General features: G+C 47.8%; 3 protein-coding genes across 3 annotated transcripts in view; all 3 read left to right on the forward strand.

Annotated features, from left to right (window-relative positions):
- The window catches only part of ZC2HC1A (zinc finger C2HC-type containing 1A), a 572,961-nt gene extending 555,126 nt beyond the window's left edge, over positions 1 to 17,835 (forward strand). Inside the window, exon 11 of the transcript XR_007772650.1 lies at positions 17,772 to 17,835. The gene's annotated coding sequence lies outside the window, so the exon portion shown is untranslated. The remainder of the gene's footprint in view (positions 1 to 17,771) is intronic.
- The window catches only part of LOC127045143 (uncharacterized), a 1,042,790-nt gene that overhangs the window by 606,681 nt on the left and 413,247 nt on the right, over positions 1 to 22,862 (forward strand). The gene's annotated exons all lie outside the window — the stretch shown is intronic.
- The window catches only part of STMN2 (stathmin 2), a 60,150-nt gene continuing 51,436 nt past the window's right edge, over positions 14,149 to 22,862 (forward strand). The window contains exon 1 of the mRNA XM_050941403.1: positions 14,149 to 14,403. Coding sequence (XP_050797360.1) covers positions 14,385 to 14,403 — 19 coding nt within the window. The 5' untranslated portion in view covers positions 14,149 to 14,384. The remainder of the gene's footprint in view (positions 14,404 to 22,862) is intronic.

Consider the following 22,862-nt stretch of genomic DNA (forward strand, 5'->3'; position numbering starts at 1 on the left):
CTCCTCAGCACGGACTACAAAATTGTTGCGAAGGCCATCTCGATGCGGCTAGGGTCCGTGCTGGCAGACGTGGTCCATCCAGACCAGACCTACACCGTCCCGGGCCGCACCATCTTTGATAACTTGTATCTGGTCCGGGACCTTCTGGAATTGGGGTGTAGGGATGGTCTGTCGTTCGCCCTCCTGTCCCTGGATCAGGAGAAGGCGTTCGACCGGATGGATCACGGGTATCTCCTGGGCACTCTGCGAGCGTTCGGCTTCGGACCCCTGTTTGTGGGTTTTCTGCAGGTGCTGTACGCTTCTGCGGAGTGTCTGGTCAGGCTCAACTGGACCCTGACCAAGCCGGTCAGCTTCGGGCGGGGAGTGCGGCAGGGGTGTCCCCTCTCGGGCCAGCTGTACGCTCTGGCGATCGAGCCCTTCCTCTGTCTCCTCCGCAAGAGGTTGACGGGGTTGGTGCTTCAGAAGCTGGGGCTGCGGCTGGTCCTGTTGGCATACGCTGACAATGTGCTCCTCGTGGTCCAGGACCCGGGCGACTTGGCGCGGGTGGAGGCTTGCCAGGCTGTGTACTCGGCGGCCTCCTCCGCCCGGGTCAACTGGGTCAAGAGCTCTGGCCTGGTGGTCGGGGACGGGTGGCAGGTGAGCTCCCTCCCACCTGCGCTTCAGGCCATCCGGTGGAGCGCGGGTCCGCTGCTCTATCTCGGCGTTTACCTTTCTGCCACGCATCCGTCTCCGCCGGAGAACTGGCAGGATTTGCAGGGCAGGGTGACGGAGCGGCTCCGGAAATGGACAGGACTACTCCGGTGCCTCTCCCTTCGGGGGAGGGCACTGGTGCTTAATCAACTGGTCCTGTCCATGCTCTGGTACCGACTCAACACCCTGGTCCCGGCCCCGGGTTTCCTGGCCAACCTCCGGACGGTGATTCTGGAGTTCTTTTGGCCAGGGACGCACTGGGTCTCTGCAGGGGTCCTCCACCTGCCCCTGGAGGAGGGGGGGCAGGGCCTGAAGTGCTTACGTGCTCAGGTCCATGTCTTCCGCCTCCAGGCCCTGCAGAGGCTCCTGTTTGGTGCGGGTAGTCCAGCGTGGAGCGTATTGGCGCACGCCTTCCTCCGCCGCTTCCGAGGGCTCCGATACGACCGGCAGCTCTTTTACCTCCATCCGAGAGGTCTTCCGCAAGACCTCTCCGGGCTGCCGGTCTTCTACCAAGACTTCCTCCGGACCTGGAAGCTCTTTTCAATGACCAGGTCCGTGGCGGCCACCGTGGGGGTTGACCTCCTCGCGGAGCCCCTGCTACACAATCCCCAGCTTCGTGTGCAGGTGGCGGAGTCCCCCACGGTGTGCCAGAGGTTGGTCTCGGCGGGAGTCACCAGGGTCGGAGACCTCCTGGACTACGACCGGGGAGACTGGCTGGATCCCCTGACGCTCGCTCAGCGCATGGGGCTCTCCAGACCTCGTACTCCCCAGCGCGTACTTCAGGAGGTGAAGGCCGCTTTACTGCCCGCTGCTCGGGCTTACCTCGACCGGGTCCTGCGAGAGGGCACGCCCCGCCCACCCTCCACCCCAGGCCCCGTGGACATTTTTATCGGGCCCCTGCCCCGTGGACCCAATCGGCCCCCTCACCCTTTCACTGCCAGCCGGCTGCATGATCTGCAGCCGGTTTTGTTCCAGACCGCGCCACGGAAACATCTGTACTCGCTCGTGCTCCATACCCTTCACTACCTCACCCTCGCGTCCCGCCCCAAAACCAAATGGCGGGACCTCCTGCTGCCTCTCGAGGGTGAGGAGCCCCGGTGGGCCAGCTTGTACTCTGCCCTGGTCCCGAGGCCCACCGGGGATATCAGTTGGCGGCTCCTTCACGGAGCCGTGAGCACGGGCGTGTACTTGGCGCGGTTCACATCTGTCCCTAGCACCTGCCCTTTCTGTGGTGAGAAGGAGACCTTGGCGCACGTTTATTTGGAGTGCGCCAGGTTGCAGCCCCTGTTCCGGCTCCTCCTGAATATTTTCCTGCGTTTTTGGTTGCACTTTTCCCCTCACCTTTTTATCTACACGCTCCCCATCCGTGGCCCCACGAAGTCGCGGGATCTCCTTCTCAACCTCCTCTTGGCCCTGGCCAAACTGACCATCTACAACACCAGGGAGAGGAGGTTGGCCGACGGGATTTCCTGCGACTGTGGGGCCTATTTCCGTTCCTCCGTCTGCTCTCGCATCCGGGCAGAGTTCCTCTGGGCGGCGTCCACTGGCTCCCTTGACACCTTCGAGGAGCAGTGGGCGTTGTCCGGGGTTCTCTGCTCGGTGTCCCCATCGGGTTCCCTTCGTTTAGCCCTATGACCTCACTCCCGATCCTGTTTTTTTTCATTAGTTGTCCCCCGTAATTATTTGGTGTCCCAGACCTGTGGGTCCTCCCCTTAGGCTGGGGGGAGGCCCTTTAGAAGTGGGCGGGCTTCGCCCACCCACCCCCCTGGATGCCAATAGGACCAGTATATTTGCCCTCTACCAGACTATTGTACCACACTGGTCTGTCACACTAGCTTAGAGTTAACCAAGGGGTACTGGCAAATTCCCTTGGATACTGAATCACAGAAAAAGTCTGCATTCATTACTGATTTTGGACTCTTTGAATGTAAGTACTACCTCTCTGATTAATTAATGCAGGAGCCATGTTCCAGAGGCTTGCTAATCACGTATTACATGGATCCCAGGACCTTTGCTCTCAGCTACACAGATGATATCGCTGTATTTAGCGACACATGGGAGGAATATGAAGCACATATGGGGAAGGGACTGAAAAGCCTCAGGGAGGCAGGCCTCCCAGTCAAGGTAGGGTCAGGTCCACCCAGATCCCCTGAAAGTGGAAGCTATTTTGAATGGGCCTGTTCCTAAAACTACAAAACATGACCAACTTCATAGGTTTGGCTAACTACTATGGCAAATTTGTGGGAGGTTTCAGTGGCATCATCGCTTCACAAGTTTATGACAGAAAACAAAATCAGAAAAAGAGTTTTGGTCAGATGCCTGTCAAAAGGGTGATGACACACTGAAGCAAATTTTAAACTCTCATAAGTCTTTTATGTGCTAACCAAATCCTTTTTACATTGGGTATCGGTATATTTAGTGCCCTGTATTTATGCAAACTAAAATGTTAATTGTCCTTCAATTGAACCTAATGGGTGAAGGAAAATTGAAATCAGTAGTGGAATGTGTGTAACCTTTTAACCCTGCTTTTTACTCTGACTTTATTAATATAGTCCAAGTGTCCAGGGAAGAGACCCCTCTGACTAATGAAAAATATCTATACATGTATGTTATAAACAAAACTGGGTAATTGACAAGATCTTGCAGTCATCATGGATAGTTCTCTGAAAACATCCGCTCAATGTGCAGTGGCTGTCAAAAGAGCTAACAGAATGTTAGGATACATTAGGAAATGGATAGATCAGGGGTCAGCAACCTTTCAGACATGGTGTGCCGAGTCTTCATTTATTCACCCTAATTTAGGGTTTTGCGTGCCAGTAATACATTTTAATGTTTTTAGAAGGTCTCTTTCTATAAGTCTGTAATATATAACTAAACTATTGTTGTATGTAAAGTAAAAAAGGTTTTAAAAATGTTTAAGAAGCTTCATTTAAAATCAAATTAAAATGCAAAGCCCCCCAGTCTGATGGCCAGGACCTGGGCAATGTGAGTGACACTGAAAATCAGCTTGCGTGCCGCCTTTGGCACACATGCTATAGGTTGCCTACCCCTGAGATAGATAATAAGACAGAAAAACATCATAATGCCACTATATAAATGCATGGTACACCCAAACCTAGAATATTGCATGCATTTCTGGTCACCCCATTTCAGAAAAGGTGTTTTAGAATTGGAAAAGGCATGTAGAAAAGCATCAAAAATGATGAGGGGTATGGAACAAGTTCCATGTGATGAGAGATTCAAAAGACTGAGACTGTTCGGCTTAGAAAAGAGACAACCAAAGGGGGCTATGATAGAGGTCTATAAAATCATGAATGGTGTGGAGTAAAACGTGGACTCTCTACTCAGACCCTATGCCACCAGCACTCCAAGCTATCTCCGTGACACCACTGATTTCCTGCGAAAACTACAATGCCTTGGTGATCTTCCAGAAAACACCATCCTAGCCACCTTGGATGTAGAGGCTCTCTACACAAACATTCCCCACACAGATGGAATACAAGCTTTCAGGAACACTATCCCTGATGATGCCACAGCACAACTGGTTGCTCAGCTCTGTGCCTTTATCCTCACACACAACTATTTCAAATTTGATGACAATATATCAGTGCTCCAATACGTCTGTTAGTCTATAAGGTGCCACAGGACTTTTTGCTGCTTTTACAGTTCCAGACTAACATGGCTACCCCTCTGATACTGGAGTAAAAGTCTTATTTACCCCTTCATATAACACAAGAACCAGGGTCACCCAATGACATTATTTCTTCACACAAGGCCAAAAGTACAGCTGAGTTCAAAAAAAGATTAGAAAAGTTCATGAAGGATAAGTTCATCAATGGCTATTAGCAACCCCACCTCTTGGGGCCCCTAAATCTCTGACTGCCCAAAGTTGGGACTTCATGACAAGGGATGGATCACCCAATAATTGCCCTGCCTTGTTCATTCCCTCTGAAGCATTTGGCACTGGCCACTGTCAGAAGACAGTATACTGGGCTAGATGGACCACTGGTCTGGCCCATTCCTATGTTCTTATACCCCTGAGTTCTAGTCTGCATTTTTCTGTAAAAGATGGCCTTTGATGTTCTACTGTCAGGCAAAGGGACCACATGATGACAACATCTCAGCTGCACTCTCAATATAAAAATTTCAATGCCTTTGATGTTGCAGCACTCAAGGACCTCATTTTTGGAACCAAATATTGCCATTTAGTTCCCATTATCTGTCACAGACATCACAGATGGAATTGGTCCACAGTTTTATGTGGCATCGATAAGTAGATCATTTATTGCAGCCATAGAGCAGTGTGGTGATGACAACAGCATGGTAAACATCAATTTTTGTTTGCAATTTGAAACCCTGCTTGTTCCAGAAACAACACAGGTTTTCCAAAGGCATCGCTGGCTGTACCAATGTGCTTCATATTGTCATTGTTAATCATTGCATCTTGAGAAATGACACTGTTTATGTAGCATATCTTGCCAACAATCTTGAGTGGTTTATTATCAATGGACACAAGTGGAGTAGTTGCAGTACTTCTTCTTTAGTCTTCACCTGCCTTCTTTAGTCTGCTCATTAAGCCAAAATGTTTTGCTGCATACTCAAAGCAGTCAGTGAATGTCCCTGAGGTTATGGGCCAATAAAGCACACTCATCAGCAATTTGCTAATAATTGTTTTCATAACTCTTGTCATCACATGCTGATGATGCAGCTTCAAGACACCTTCATCCATACAATGCTGCATACGACTGCCACAGTCAATGTCTCTGAATGCATCAATTAGAACAGCTACAACATGATGCTAAATAATGCTAGAGCAAGAACACGGCCTTGCTAGTGAGAGAAAAAGGGAAGTGAGAAGCAGCATTGGTCAAGGACACAAACTTGTGATAATTAATTAATAATGATTTTCTGAGATCAGGTAGACATAAAAACCATGAAGAGCGAATTATTAGTTGGGATTGTCAAAGAGCATGGAAGTGTCCAAAGGTAAATGTAAGATGTTCTAAATGAGGCCTAACACATTTTCTACTAGTGATGCCTAGTAGACTGTATAAAAGTGTTCCAAAAGTACGTAGTGGGAGTCCCAGATTTGGAGTTATTTAAACTAGGTGAGGCAAAACTCTGAAGCATATACCATACGGAATCACCCAGCACTGGCAGAACAATGGATAGGATGCCCTAATATAAATCTTTTCCATTTCTTAGCACTTCTCTAGCACCAATATTCTTCAAAGTGCTGTGTAAATATTTATCCTCTCAACACTACCCAGAGGCACGATTATTATTATTGCAGCTGGGGAAACTGAAGAAAAAGGTTCAAAGACTTGACCAAGATCACAGAAGAACCAGGACCAGCGCTCCTCCTTCAGCCCATTCCTTGCCAACCATTTGGAGGTAATTAAGGGGATAAGATCAGTGCCCCGGCCTGCTGCTCCTGCATCACGAGGAAACAGGGCGACCTCGCCAGCCGCTGCCCAGAAGCCCACTCCAGTCCCCGGGCCGGTGGACCAGGGCCCCGCCATCGGGACGGCACCTACCGCAGCGGAAAACGTTGACCGACCCCCTGCCAGCAGCAGACCTGTCACATCTTCCCAGGTCGCCTGGAAACTCTCTGAGCTGAGCCATCTCAGTGCCTCCTCAACTCCCGACCAGCATCACTCCGTCCCAAGAAGGACCAGTGCCCCACCGCGCGTGGCCACCCGAGATCCTGCCTCCGGCAGAACCGACGCCGTCCCTCAGACTACCCTGCGAGCACCAATCGCAAGAAGAGCCAACATGACCCCTCAGCCCACACTGCGAACCCCACCCACCAGGGGAGCGAGGATCACCCCCTAGACTGCTCCGCAAACTCCTACCATCAGAGGAGCCACCACCATGACCAGACCACAGCACCAGATCCCCATTGTCAGACGGACCGGCATGGCCTCGAAATACACCATACCGGACCTTGCCGCCAGAAGGTCATGCGCTCATACAGCAATCCCCCAGACAACAGCCGCACGCAGAAATCCAGGCAACACCCCCACCGACCCGAACCAAGTCCCACCAACAACCAGCAACGATGCCATCCCACCGGAGACTATGCCTCAGGAATCAACTGAAAGGGCCCCTGAGCCGCAAGAGGGACAACACATGGACCACGCAGCAAACTCACTGCCCACGCTGACCGAAGAACCTGAGGACCAGCAGCCGAAAGTTAGACCAGCCACGTCTCGGCAGGCCGCCTGGATCAAGGAGCTTCCAGTGGCAGCCTCCTTTGAGGAATTCGACCCGCTCATAGACAGGCTCACCCATGAGCTGTCTGCGGAGATTGCCTCCAAGAGGACACAGAACCAGGAGACCACCCGGCCCACCCTCAGACAGCCTGTCCCGAACCACGATGCCAACACCAGAGGAGCTGGAAGGAGGAACGCCAGCTGCCACTATGACCCGGCAGTGGCTTCAAGGATCCAGAAGTTGTACCAAATGAACTGCCTCAAGGCCATAAGAGAAGTCCTTGATGGGCTCCCGTCCTACTGCATGATCCCTTCAGAGTGCCTCTACAACTACTTCCACGGAGTGTTCAACAGCGTGCCCAAAAATGACGCGCAGTGCCCAGAGTGCCTCCGCCCCTACTCCACGTTACCAATGTAGATGACCTGGAGGCCGACTTCACGCCTAAAGAGATGATGGCCAGACTCTCTAGAACCAAAAACACCGTGCCTGGAAAAGACGGCATCCCCTGTAGCCTCCTCAAGAAACATGACCCTGGCTGCCTCGTGCTCTCCAGCATCTTTAACTTCTGCAGGCAATTTGGCCGGTCTCCCACCTCCAGGAAGAAGGCCTTGAGCATCCTGATCCATAAAAAGGGTGAATGAGATGACCCCAGTAACTGGAGACCCATCTCCCTCTGCTCTACAATGTACAAACTGTACGCCAGCTGCCTGGCAACTAGGATTACGGAATGGGCGACGACCGGGGGAGCCATCAACCCGGCCCAGAAGGGCTTCATGACATCGGAGGGGTGCTACAAGCACAACTTCCTGCTCCAGATCGTCATCCAGACGACCAGGAGGGCGTGGAATCTGTGCTCGGTTGCGTGGCTTGACCTGGCCAATGCCTTCGGGTCCATCCCCCACCACCACATCTTAAACACACTCCAGGAGTTCGAGATAGCAGAGACCTTCCTTCACTTGATCCGGGAGCTCTATGAGGACTGCGGCACCACCATCTGCTCGATGGAAGGGGAGACCGCCGAGATACCGATCCACAGTGGCGTGAAGCAGGGCTGCCCCCTCAGCCCAATCATCTTTAACCTTGCCATGGAGCCACTCCTGCGGGCAATCTCTGACAGCGCTGATGGCTTCGACCTGCATAGCGAGAGGGTGAACATCTTGGCCTACGCGGACGACCTGGTCCTGATCACGGATGACCCCGAGAGGCTCCAGAGCATGCTTGACACCATTGTGAGAGCCGCGGACTGGACGGGACTCCATTTTAATGCCAAGAAGTGCACGTCTCTCCACATCGACGGGAGCAAGAGGGACTCGGTGCTGACAACGGAGTTCCTTATCCACGGCGAGTCCGTCATTCCTCTGGCGGAGGGGCCGGCGTACCAGCACCTCGGCACGCCGACGGGCTTCTGCATCCAGCAGACCCCCGAGGACACCATCCGGGAGATTCTGCAGGATGCCGCCAAGATCAACGCATCCCTACTGGAGCCGTGGCAAAAATCAACACCCTCAACACCTTCCTGATCCCCCTCATCACCTTCGTTCTGAGAGGATCCGCTGTGGCAAAGGTGCCCCTCAATAAGGCGGACAATGCCATCCAGCAGCTGGTCAAGAAATGGCTGTCCCTGCCCCAGAGAGCCAACAACGAGCTCGTGTACATCGCGCACAAGCACGGTGACGCCAACGTCCCCTGCATGGGAGACCTGTGTGACATCTCGGTCATCACGCACACCTTCCGCCTCCTGGCGTGCCCGGACGCCAAAGTGAAGAATGTTGCAACGACCACTCTGCGCACCACCACAGTGAAGCGAATCAGCAGAGCTCCCTCTGACCAAGAGGTAGCCACCTTCCTGAGCAGCTCCCTGGACGGCGAATTCGCCCAGGACAGGGGCGACATCGCCTTGCTGTGGTCCTGCACCCGCAACGCCACGCGCCAACTAGGAAAGCAACTGGGCTGCCGCTGGGAGTGGAGTGAGGAACGGCAGGAGCTGGGAGTTCTGGTGCAGCAGGTCGAGACTGATGGCAACACCATCGTCACCCCCAGAGCCAGAGGCGTGCTGGAGAGGTCCCTGAAGGCTGCCGTCCACGCGCTTTATGTGGACACCCTGCAGAAAAAGCCAGACCAGGGTAAGGCCTCCGAGATGACCAGCAAGTGGGACTCCAGCAACCACTTTCTCCCCACGAGCAGCTTCACCCAATTCACCAACTGGTGGTTCATACACTGCGCCCAGATGAATTGCATCCCTCTCAATGGAGCCGTCCACCATGGGAACCAGGACAAGCGCTGCAGGAGATGCAGGTACGTTGCCGAGACCATGCCCCACGTCCTGTGCAGCTGCAAGCCCCATGCCCTTGCCTGGTAGCTCCACCACAACGCCGTCCAGGACCACCTAGCGAAGGCCATTGACCCAGGCCTGGGAGAGATCGCCGTCAACGGCACCATCCCTGGCACCGACAGCCTGCTGCGCCCGGATATCGTCGTCACAGACGAGGATCGGAAAAAGATCATCCTCGTCGACGTGACAGTCTCGTTCAAGAATAGGACCCCAGCCTTCCGCACAGCCCGAGCCCACAAACTCGAAAAGTATGCTCCCCTGGCTGACACCCTGTGGACAAAGGGCTATGAGGTATACCCCAACACTGTGATCGTCGGGGCCCTAGGTGCCTAGGACCCCTGTAATGAACACGTACTGAGAACCTGCGAGGTAGGCCATCACTACGCGTGGCTCATGCGACGTCTAATGGTCTCGGACACTATCTGGAGGTCCTGGGACATTTATACAGAGCACATCACCGTCCACCGTCAAACCAAGAGTGAGCCGGCGTGACTTCGCACACCCGCAATGAGGAAGAGACCTGAAGACTTCCTCTGTCGGACGTTATCCCCTGAACCCTGACCCCACCAAACCAAACTGAACTCCACCATATGAGGGTCATTCTATCCTCATTACTCGGCCCACTTATTTATGATTACCTGTAATTCCTGTATGAGCGATGAACCCTCACTACTTGCTGACTGTACCTTGATTCATCCACCTTAAACCCCCCCACTGGGTATACTGCAGACTGTATGTGTTATGCGCTATCCAATGTCAAAATACTAACATTCCCCTATACTCTGTATGGTACCCCCCCCCCGGATGACTATTAACTGAATTTTCAATGCTCTGTATCATTTATTTTTAAACATTGTCTAATAAGATTTTAAATCTGTTCTTTTCCATTTAATATCTGATAGGGATAGCTCAGTGGCCCAAGTATTGGCCTGCTAAACCCAGAGTTGTGAGTTCAATCCTTGAGGGGGCCTTTTAGGTATTGGTCCTTCTTTGAGCAGGGGGTTAGACTAGATGACCTCCTGAGGTCCCTTCCAACCCTAATGATCTATGATTCTATATTAAATAATTACAATGTGCATTCAGAAATCAAGATGCAGGCATAGTTTCAAACAGCACACACATATACTGCAACATCAGATAAGAGCTTTAGAAATCCACATCCTTTGGCCTACATATGAGAGAAACTTCCCCTGCCAGAGAAGGACAAGCTTGGCTTTGCTAGAAAAATCACATTTTCCTCTAAAATTCATGTTGCACTCACCAGATGATATATAGCGTGTCTGATCACTTGCTCCCCAGCAATAATTGTCTTGTCAAGTGCTGGAGGTGTCATTGATTGTCAAGTAATTTCTTGCGCCAGTTTCTCGGCAAAGAAATCTCTCTAAGGTCCAGTACCCCTCCCCCTGTCCTCTGGGGAGATCCAGCTTTTCTTCACATGCCTGACAGCACAATAAGGGGACCTGCTATTCTGCAACATGTATTGGCTCAGAAATAGAAAGGGGGGAGCTGCCTGAAAGGCAGCTGAAGTGAGAAAAACCTTCCCCGATTTGGCTCGGGTCTCCTCATCTATCCCTGCCAGGTGGGGGGCGGGGAGCGGGGCGGCAGGGGCTGTCTCTGAGCTCTCTCTCTCCCCTGATGGTGGCCGGAGAAGAAAAGACACGAGCAGCCCCACCCTCGGACAGACGCAGGAGTGTCAGTGATTCCGCCCGTTCAGACAGCCTGCATAGCTAACCATCAGCTGCACGATTCAGAGACTCCTTTGCAAATCACACGGGGGGGTGTCACTCTCTTCTGGGAGTGGCGCGGGGGGAAGCTTTGGGGTGGGGTGGACCAGGGCAGCAGACAGGGTCCCCCGGGTGTGTCAGTTGCAGCCTGGAGCCACTACGCGGCAGTGGGAGGGGGCTGCCTGGAAAGAGAAGCAGCTTCCAAACTGCACAGTAACAAGCCAGCGGCAATCGGAAGCTCGCTGCTGTCCTTGGCAGGAGGACTGTAAGAAAAAGCCTCGGCCCGAAACCCAGACACTGGCAGCTCCTCTTAGAAGCCATTAACCTTCCATTCTCCCCTTACAAACGAGAACTCCCCTCCCTCCTGCTCTGCTGGGTGACCCGGCTGCTCTGCTTTAAAAACAAAACACCTCTTCTGGGGGAGGGCAAGGCTATTGCAAAGCGGAAGCGGGGCTTGTTTTCCGACGCTGTGCAGAGAGCCCTGGGGGTGCAAGGTGCTGCATGCCATGGGCAGTTTATGAGAGTCAGGGTGCAGCAGAGAAATGCAGCCCCCAGCCCTTGCACCCCAGCTGAGCATTGGAGACAACTCCCCCGGCTCCCTGCTGCGGCCAGAGAGCTGAGAGCAGCTGGATGCCCTAGCTGGGGGGCAGGAGGCGGTTGCATGCTTATCCCAGCGGGCATGTGACCTAGGGGGTGCCTAGCTAGTACTTATTACTTATTAATTTTTATTATTATTTATTATAAAAATGGCAATAGGAAGAAGCAAATCCAGATCTATCAGGGCCCCGTATTCATCATCGGCTGCTCTGGGACTGTCTGCGCTGTGGTGACACCGGCCCTTTGGGGGCAGGAGCAGCTAACCAGTGTATGGATCTGCAGGGCGTCTTGCCTTCCCCTCCCCCCTCCCCCCCTCCCCCAACCCTCAGCCCCTTTGATGCAGCGGGTCGGAATTGCGCTGGTTCTAGTTGTGTCTGTAATGGGAGGGAGGATAGGAGAGGCTATTGCACAATCCTTTCGAGGCCTAGGGAAGTTTCAGCACCCAGGAGAGCTCCAGCCTCCTTCCTGATATATTTTATAGCAGTTGCTCTCTGTTTTGTGAATAATTGTTCTCATACAATTGCAGCGGTTTATCTAGGAAACAGCTCGTTGGTGGCCCAGACGAAGGCCTCGAAGAATACAAAATAAGCCCTTATAGACTAGAACTACACATTGCTGCATTAGTACTGCGGGGGGCGGGGGGAAACCTGCCCTGGGGGAAGTTAAAGTGGGAGTCTCTGGCTTTCCAGCTAGGTCCCTCCATGAAGTTCCAGCACCTTTCCCTACTCCAGGCTGAGGAGCAGCAACCGCGAACAAACCCATCCCTGCTCCTCCTCACCCCAGCAGCGCCCCTAATTTTACTCACGACCCGCCCCTACCAAATCTTCCCACCTCCCAAACCCTTCACCCTGCCTTTTAAATTCCTCAACCCACCTCATCACGGAAAAGATGGCCCTCTGACCCAACTTTTGCACTCACAAAGGATGGTTGGCCGTGGGAGCCACTTTCCTACCGTGTGTGGTTGAGTAGTCCTGGATCGGGCACTCTGGGAACTAAACTCCTCACCATATCCCAGCAAGCTACCTAATCTTCCCAACGTCAGTAGGCTAATAGACTAAAGCTGTGTTGACAGCTCACCTCAAACAGCCCTGACGCTGCGATATGTCCACGCTGAGGAGTTTATATACAACCCACACCCTTCAGCCTGTATTTCTCCGCCTGTAGGAGGGTTCTTCTCCTCCACCCTACTTCCAGTCTTCTGTTCTCATTAACAAAAAAATAACCACCCTGCAGATTGAAACTGACAAACACAAGGACAAGAGGAAAAGTGGCCACAGCCTCACCTTATCCTCTGGGCCTCGTTCCCGGATGCTGCATTTCTTAGCATAATCAACCGCACTGGATAAATGACACTGAACTATTGTCCAACACAAGAACACCACTAAGCTGTGGCAAATGTGATAGTGAATTGTACATCTGGAGGAAGGAGAAGAGAACTGTTGGCCCAAGCACGTTCTGGAAGCTTATCATCGCAATAGAGAGAGAGAGAGAGAGAGAGAGATCTTGGAATGGCCCCATGGTCCTTCCACCCCCAAGTTCATTACCCCAACTAGAAATTTTCCAGATGCCTACATCTATGTGTGCCAGTGCTGTAATACTTACCTCTGTTATTTTCTTATGCTGGGTATTGCTGAGGATACATAAATGCAGAAAGGATGATGGGACAACCTATCCGCCACTTAACCCCATACCATGCTTTATACACTGCTTACACCTGGACAGTGACTTTCTCCCAACTAGAACATATGTTAGGGTTACACCGTATTTCCATCCATAGCTTCAGATCACTACCCAGATTTCTCTTACATTGTTTCCAGACACATCACTGGCTTTCCCCTGAATATAATGAAAGAAAACGTTTTCCCCCCTCGATTATTTCTTTTGCTCCCTCTCCCTTGCCCACAAAACAGATTTTTCTTCATCATGCTCCAAAACTGATAAATACCTTATAATTTCTCAAGCCCCCGGCAATCCTCTTTCAGGTGATGTCTTTGAGCACTCACTCATATTCCACATTCTTTTACCAAGGAGATTTCGGTTGTTGTTTTGATGGTACATCAAAGAGGTGGCTAGTGCGATAATGAAATAATATCACCAATTTTCACATGGAGACTGCTTTGCATTTTCTAGAGCACTTTGCAAACATTAATTAGTATCCCTGCCATACTGTAGGTTTTACCACTGAATGCATAATTGATGGATGAGTCTGGGAAACATAAAATAAATACTGAAAAGCAAGAACTTGCAGTATAAGCATGTGTGTGTTGCAACAGCCAATATACAGTAATGCAGTGTGCAGATGTAAAATGCTGTAAACTACTGTTATTGCTGAAACTGCTCCAAAAACCCCTGAATTATTTCCCCCTTTGTCATATGGGTGTTAAATTGTGTTAAAAATGCATGTGTGCATATTTTCCAGGTAGCAACAGGAGAGCTTTCAACCCCAATAGGCTTTTCATGTAAGACATAAAACATTTGACATGGACTGTACTATTAAAACTAAAAAGAGGGGGGGAGAGACACTCAAGGACGGATTTCCATTTCAAACTCCATTCTAGCACTTTGTACTCCAGCACCATTGGTGGATCAACATTTAATGCTTGGAGATTCTAGCTCCGCAGGAGTCATGTCAGGGGACCTCTAGAGCCAATCTGCTTGGGTAGAGGAGTGATAATTATTCATAGGCTCCTGCCTCTTGCTCCTTCTCTTGCACAGCCCCACGCTGCTGACTCAGTGCCTTATTCAGTCTTCTCTCTCCCTCTCCACTGCTGTAGCTGGACCCCTTTGCCTTCACAGCCTCTGAGAATCTGCACATCCATCCCACCATGGCTAAAACAGCAATGGGTAAGAAATCGCATCTCTTTTTTTTCAGCCAATGCAACGGCCACTATATCCTAGGACCACCGGCTGTCCTGGGTGCTGCCTTAAGAGGCCTTAATGTTTAGAAAAAGCCAAGACAATGTTAAATCTTTTTGTTTATTTTTTTTAAATCAAAAAGCAGGGAGGAAGGTTGGGAGCCCGGGGCTCTTTGGAAATCTTAGCCTGAGATCTGATGGCAGATTGCTCTTGAGTGATTAAGGCAAATAAGTTGCACACTCATTTCAAGGAGATTTATTTGGTTTTAAAGAGAGTTTTTTTGTGAGTGGCACCAAAAAAGTGCCCTTACCTATTCTGAAATGTGTTATGTATGTGTTTTTATAAAGCCCCTTATCGCCAGGTCTCAAGATATTGCTCGCTCTTCATTTCAGCTATTTCTTGGAGATGATGTGTTGAAAGCAAAACACTTGCACAGTGAAACTGATCAGTTTCGTGGCTGAATAGGAAAGACACCTTCATCTCCCCCAGCGACAGGCTTTAGAGAGAGACTTTTCTCTTTCGCTAATTCGATACATAACCCGATCGCCTTACAGAGAACAGGTCCGCCCTTTGTTTTAAGGAGGGATGGGGTGGGGTGGGGCTGGGGTGACATTGGGTTTCTTTGTTTAACGCTGTGCACCGCTGTTCCTGGGGAGAGGGCACCTGCAGCGTTTAGCGCCACAGGCTCCAGCAGCCCAGCACAATGCAGGCAGACAGACCCCACCCATACGGCTGCTGCAGCTGTCTCGTCCCAGGCACGCCCAGGGAGCCCGCGCCCAGTAACCTCCCCAGTCCCTTTAGACATTAAGAAGTAGGGAGCAGGGAGGGCTAGCAACGCAAAGGCTGTGTGCACAGCACCAGGAGAACAAACCCAAACGGCTTTTGAAAGAGCCACCTCGTTCTTGCTCTGCAGCCTGGACTCTTGTACCCCTGCAGTCTGACTGTACACAGAAAAGTAGGTCATTGGCTAATAAAAGTATCCTCCTACCAGGATATTTTTTTCTAGATAACGCAGCAGCTTCTCTCCCCACCCCATATCCTGTTTTGTCGGGAGTGACAGGCTTGTCTTTTTTACTTTGTCCCACTAGAGCGAACGCAAACTGTATGTGTGGACTCAGCAGCCCCGCCCCATCCATCCCCACTCACTCATTCTGGGTCTGGGTGTAGTTAACGTGCGTGGCTTTGCCTAATCTCTCATTCCCTTTGGTATCTGAGAAGCAAGAAGGCGAGATGTCCAATGACTGCCGAGGCTCGGAACCATGGTTGCCGTTTTATTTAACCTTCTGGGGAATCGTCCCTGTCTGGGGCTAAAATTAAGAGGCACAAGCAAGACATCCTCTCCCGACTCCTTTTGTTTCACTGACTGCGGTTAAATGCTTTGTGGTGCAAATGGGTGGAAATAGAGGTTGCAGTGGAGGGTGTGGAAAGGAGCGAAACGCATTAGCCAGCAGACCAGTCTTTTAAAGGATCTCCAGATCATCAAATTCCTTTCTGCTTCCTTTGGAAAGGGGGAAAATGTGGATGATACCTTAGAAATCAAAGAGTTTCAAAATACTTCCCTGTCAAACACCCCCTACCCCACGTTCACAACAGCCACCCAGAATAAGGAAAGCAAGGTTTAAACGCCTTTATCTGGCCCTCAGAAAAAAAAAACAAGCCCATGTACTCACTACCTAATCACTATGGCAATAATAATCCTGTTTCAGTCTTGATCATTTGTCCAAAGTTAACATGAATCCTCCAGACATTAGTTCTACATTTAAAAACAACACTGGGATTCTCTTTCTTTGATCTGAGAAATAATCCCTAGGGGTGGAAACCATTCTAACCTGGCATTGTCACCTGTAGGGAAAAGGCATGGGACAGCTGTAGATGCAAACAGACTGAGACAGGAGCTGTGGGAGTCTGGCCAGCCCTGCAGTGCTGAGCAAGCCATCCCCTCCCCATTGCAGCAAGCTGGTAATCAGTATTGATAATTTGTAGTCAGTTGGAGACTGATCACTGCAGAAGGCCCCTGTTAGGAATTCTGTCGCCATAGAAGAAAGGGCTCTTCAGTCTTTGATTAATGATCTGGGCTTTCTTCAAATATAAAGGTTTCTGCAGCAGGGAGGTGGTTGAAATTATTAGATTTACCCAGAGACTGACTGACTAAATCTTCCCAGCCTGCTTATTAATTAGGTCCTGATTAGCAAGCCTCTTTGCTCTCCCAAAGATATACAGCCACATATTTTTTAAAACTTCTTTAAAATATTAATTGCATTGAAGAGTTGTTTTTTTAACTATTTGATTAAGGATTAAATAGTTTCTTTCTATAAACTCCCCAAAGGAGTAATGCTCTATTGTCTACTTCTCTAGTCTTTACTTTTACAGAGATTTGACTTTAGTAGGCACTTCAAGTCCTAAAATATAACAGGACCTTTTTGTCTATCCCAAGGGCTTGATTCTACAGAAAAGGAATGTGTTTTTTTCAGAAAATAAGCTTTAGTTTTACCTGAAAAAAGGGGTCATTTACAATCTTGCAACTCTCCAGTTGCTGTTAAATAAGCCACATTGCTTCTGGACCAGCACATGAAGCTTTTACTCACTTGTCTATTGAGGGGAAGGAATCACAGTGGTTTAATTAATTTCCTACTGTACACTGTATTGTTACACAGCACTAAAGGGCTAGATCATGTCAGCGCCGGAGTCAATAGCAAAACTCTCATCAATTTCAGTTGTGTAGGATCAGGCTCCCCATAATGCTTATGGCCCCAGTCCAGCAATGTACTTAATCACATGCCTAATTTTAAGCATGTGAATAGTCCTATTGACGTCAATGGAACTAAACATGCTCTTACAGATAGGTATTTGCTTAATATTCTGCAACACTAAAATAACACAGGGCCTAACTCTGAACTCCTTACTCAAGCAAAATTTCCTTTAGACTTCAACAGGAATTTCATCAGAATGAAAAACCAAGGCCTCAATATGTTTTTATTATTGGCCAATTAGGTTTCAGTTGTTGTTTTTGTTCTGTATGTGTGTGCATTATTCACTATATTTCATATAACCTGACTGCACATAGGATTGCCATTTCTTTTAATTTTACCCTAAATCTTCTGAGCATCTGTACAGTATGTGCCTCAAGTGGCACGTGACCAGGATTCATCTCTGTATTTGGTCCACTGGTTGGATCACTATATTCCCTGGCTTGAGGCAGGTACTGATGGGCAGTGCAATGTGAACGCTGATCCATGCCCCCCTTTGCTCTAAATGATACATAACTTTTGACATTTTTGTTCCAAATAAAATCTGAATATATTTGATGTGTTTATTCGTATACCCATAATTCATTATATACATCTGAATGACCACAGTGAAGGAGTATCAGAGGGTAGCCGTGTTAGTCTGGATCTGTAAAAGCAGCAAAGAATCCTGTGGCACCTTATAGACTAACAGATGTTTTGGAGCATGAGCTTTCGTGGGTGAATACCCACTTCCTCAGATGCACAGTGAAGGAGGCACCAGAGAAATCCATATCCCACAGTTCTTCTGGCATCCTGGTAATGGGAGGATGAAGCTCAGGTGGTGTGTAATTTCATTAGAACTCAGAAATGAGTCTGAAAAGATTAATCTAGTTTCCCTATGTTATGTCTTGTACATTTAAAGGCTATTTTAACATGAAAACATGTTGAGACAAAAATCTTACACAAAACTATCCTTCTATCCCAGTCCTCCTATCTGCTTAATTTTAATAAGATTCTGTCAAAGAGAAATACGCTGACAAATTGTAAATAATACTTTATTATTGTTCAGTTTGATTTCAAAATTGTAATGAAGGGTGACATGAAGGGCGGGCAGGATTATGATGCTCAATCAATCATACTTTAGCTAATTTGCATATTTCAGTACTATTGATTAAAATGCTATAAAAGTGGCTCAGAGTTTTTCTTCTATTAAAAAAACCTCTAATTAGCTATGGACTCAGAGTTGGATAGACATCCTGAAGAATATATAATAACTGTTAAATACGTGTTCCCCAAATACCAGCATATAGCATTATTGTTATATCCAGTAAATAAATATAGATGTGAAGCTATTAATCTGCATATTGTTATTTAATGTAACTGTTTACATCATATTATATAACATTTTAATAACTAAGGGTTTGATCCTACAAGGTGCTGAGCACTGTGGCCCTCAACCAGCAAATCACTTAAGTGGGTGCTTAACTCTAAGCATGAGTAGTCCTACTGATGTCAATGGGACTATTTATGTGTTTAAACTTAGATGTGATTAAGTACCATGCTGGACTAGAGCCAAAAATATGTTCCTGTCCATTATTATACATCTTCAGATTGTACAAACCTACTAAACCTTCAGGTTTTTCCTTCTTATAAAAGTGAATCCAACTTTTTAATAACCTTTAATGTCAGAAAATTAAAATTAATATTCAAAGTATCAGACCAAGTCAATGGGAAATTACCTTTAAATGGTAATTAAAATAAGAGAGCCTAGGGTACAGTGAAGTTAATAAGAGTTTTGCCTGAACTGGGCAGGAACAGATCCTATGATTCTAAACTTTTGTTGAAGTCCAGCATTAGAAATACTTTCAGGTTCTATTATTATTAGAATCAAATTAGTGGAGATTTTTTGGTCACCAAAAATCTGCTGCCAAATACTAGTCATTAGAGGCCAGTCATCTTAACTTTAATACCCAGAAAAATAGTGGAGCAAATAATCAACCAATCAATTTCCAAATACCTAGAAGATACTAAGGTGATAAGTAACAGTCGACATGGATTTGTCAAGAATAAATCATGTCAAACCGATTTAATAGCTTTCTTTGAGAGGGTAACAAGCCTTGTGGACACAGGGGAAGCAGTAGATGTGGTATGTCTTGATTTTAGTAAGGCTTTTGATACTGTCTCTCATAACCTTCTCATAAACAAACTAGGGAAATACAATCTAGATGCAGTTACTATAAAGTGAGTGCATAACTGGTTGGAAAATCATTCCCAAAGAGTAATCATCAGTGGTTCACAGTCAAGCATAACAAGTGGAGTGCTGTACGGATTGGTCCTGAGTCTGGTTCTGTTCAATATCTTAATAAATTATTCAGATAATGCATAAAGTTTGCAGATGATTCCAAATTGGGAGATGTTGCAAGTGTTTTGGAGGATAGGATTAAAATTCAAAATTACCTGGACAAACTGGAGAAATGATCTGAAATAAACAGAATGAAATTCAATACCGACAAATTGAAAGTACTCCACTTAGAAAGGAACAATGAATTGCACACACACAATATGGGAAATGATTGCCTAGGAAGGAGTACTGCAGAAAGGGATCTGGGGTTTATAATGGATCACAAGTTAAATATGACTTAATAGTGTAACACTGTAGCAAAAAGAGCAAACATCATTCTGAGATGGATTAGCGGGAGTGTTATAAGCAAGACACAAGAAGTAATTCTTCCACTTTACTCTGTGATGATAAGGTCTCAGCTGCAGTATTGCGTCCAGTTCTGGATGCCACATTTCAGGAAGGATATGGACAAATTGGAGAAAATCCTGAGAAGAGCAACCAAAATGATTAAAGGTCTGGAAAATATGATCTGTAAGGAAAGATTGAAAATATTGGGTTTATTTAGTCTGTAGAAGAGAAGACTGAGGGGAGACATGATAACAGTTTTCAAGTACATAAAATGTTACAAGGAGGAAGGTGAAACATTATTCTTGTTAATCTCTGAGGATAAGACAAGAAGAAGTGGGCTTAAATTGCAGCAAGGGAGGTTTAGGTTGGACATTAGGAAAAACTTCCTGTCAGGGTAGTTAAGCCCTGGAACACATTGCCTAGGGAGTTGTGGAATCTCTATCATTGGAGATTTTTAAGAGCAGGTTAGACAAACACCTGTCAGGGATTGTATAGATAATACTTAGTCCTGCCATGAGTGCAGCGAACTGGATTAGATGACCTTTCAAGGTCCCTTCCAGTCCTTTGATTCTAGCATAAAGAACATGTATTCTACTACTGTATCAATGAAATGGATGGCTGAGGATTCAGCGTGGGGGATGTGGACTCTCCAAACTAAGGACCAGACCCTGCACCCATAGGAGTCAGTTGGCGCTCTGCTACTGAACTCAACATGAGCAGGATTGAGTCTTGCCCTCAGGTGCATGGGGCCACTGACACCAGGTAGTTGCTTTCACAGGATCTGCTGCAATTCATACACACTTATCTGAGGGTAGGGCTGAGACCTAAGGCTCTGTATTCCTATGATACTGCCTAAGCTGCTGTTCTTTCTGTGATTTATAAGCAATGCTAATCCTAGAGCAAGTATCCCCCTATCAATAGACAGGTGCCAACATTTTCACATTGACATGTCTACTGTCATGTCCCCAAATCCATATTTAAGAATCTACAAAATAGTGGCCTGATTTTAAGAGATACTGAGCGCCCACAACTCACCCTGGAGTTAATGGGAGTTATAATTACTCAGATCTTTGAATCTCAGGACAATTTTATTTAGATGCCTGCATATGGATCTAGGAGCCTAACTATAGGAACCCATCTTAGAAAATGGTGATCTGTTGAAACAGAATGTACGTCAAAATGTTGTGTGTCTGAGCAGTACCCAGCAATGCATCATCTGCTTTATGATTATGTCATTCTTTGTTACATATATATGCTTTCCCTTTCCTGTCTGCAATCTGATAATAATATTAGTTAATGAGTGAAAGTAAATTTAAGCTACCCTTACAGGCCTATGCAATTAAACTGGTACATAGAATTAACATCAAGTATTAGGCTTTATTGAACAATTTTTTTCATTGTTAGAGTATCACTCTAATCTCCGGCATGTATATATAAATAATTATTCAAATGTGAAGAATCTGTAATTACAATAAACTTACTTTGTAGAGAAAGGGTGGCCTTGTGGTTAAACCACATAACTGTGAGTCACAGGACCTGGGTTTAGTTCTCAGTTCTGCCACAGACATCTTGTTTAATTTGGGCAAGTTGCTTAATTGCTTTGTGCCTCCATTTCCCCATCAAAAAGATGAGGATACCGCTATTCCTATACCTCTGAGATGTGAAGTGAACTTCAATTTTGTAAGGCATGGAAGTGCTCTGAGATCCTCTAATGTTATACAAGTTTAAAAAAAAAATAACCCCAGTGCTCAGATCAAGGAATATGGCAACTTCCTTCCTGAAGCTATATTAGTGTTATTTCCTAAGGAGTCTTTAAAATCTTTAGGATAGCTTGTACTTGAAAAATTCTCTCTCTCTCTCTCTCTCTCTCACTCACTCACTCATTCATGCCCGTCACCCCAATCGGGGTATGGGCTGCCAACAACAGATCTCCAGAGTCCTCTATCCTGGGCCATTCACTCTAGCTGGTTCCAGGTATAGTCCATTTTTTTGCTATCAGCCTGAAGTTCGCATCGCCAGGTGTTTCTTGGACGGCCTCTTTTCCGCTTGCCTTGGAGGTTCCACCGCAGTGCCTGTCTGGTGATGTTAGTTGGCTGCTTACGTAGTGTATGTCCTATCCAACCCCACCTTCTCCTTCTGATTTCTTCCTCTGCTGGGAGTTGACAGGTCCTCTCCAAGAGGTGGATGTTACTGATGGTGTCTGGCCAGCGGATCTGGAGAATCCTTCTGAGGCAGCTGTTAATGAAGGTCTGGATCTTCCTGATGATTGTTTTGGTTGTCCTCCAGGTTTCAGCTCCATACAGTAGGACTGATTTCACATTGGAGTTGAACAGTCGAATTTTTATTGTCAAAGACAGCTCTCTGGAGCTCCAGATGTTCTTGAGCTGTAAGAAGGCTGCTCTTGCCTTACCAATCCTTACTTTGATGTCTGCTTCTGTGCCACCCTGCTGGTCGATGATGCTACTTAGGTAGGTGAAGGACTGCACTTCTTCCAGGGGGCTTCCATTCAGTGTGACTGGGTCATTGCTGATGGAGTTAATCCTAAGGATCTTGGTCTTGTCCTTGTGAATGTTGAGGCCAACCTGTGATGACGTGGCTGCCACTACGTTGGTCTTCTCTTGCATCTGCTGTTTACTGTGCGAAAGGAGTGCAAGGTCGTCAGCAAAGTCCAGGTCATCAAGCTGGGTCCACAATGTCCACCTGATTCCGTTCCTACTCGTAAGTGGATGTCTTCATAATCCAATCGATGACGAGGAGAAAGAGAAGTGGTGACAACAAGCATCCTTGCCTGACTCCAGTTTGCACCTGGAAGCTGTTAGTAAGCTGCCCTCCATGGATCACTCTACAGTGTATACCGTCATATGAGTTCTTGATCAGGTTGACCACCTTTGCTGGGATGCCGTAGTGCTGAAGGAGCTTCCAGAGGGTCTCTCGATCCACGCTATCGAATGCTTTCTCATAAACAACAAAGTTGATGTACAACGAGGAGTTCCACTCCATAGACTGCTCGACTATGATGCGAAGCGTTGCTA

The sequence above is a fragment of the Gopherus flavomarginatus genome, chromosome 2 (genome assembly GCF_025201925.1).
Source record: "Gopherus flavomarginatus isolate rGopFla2 chromosome 2, rGopFla2.mat.asm, whole genome shotgun sequence".
In the NCBI taxonomy this organism is placed as follows: domain Eukaryota; kingdom Metazoa; phylum Chordata; order Testudines; family Testudinidae; genus Gopherus; species Gopherus flavomarginatus.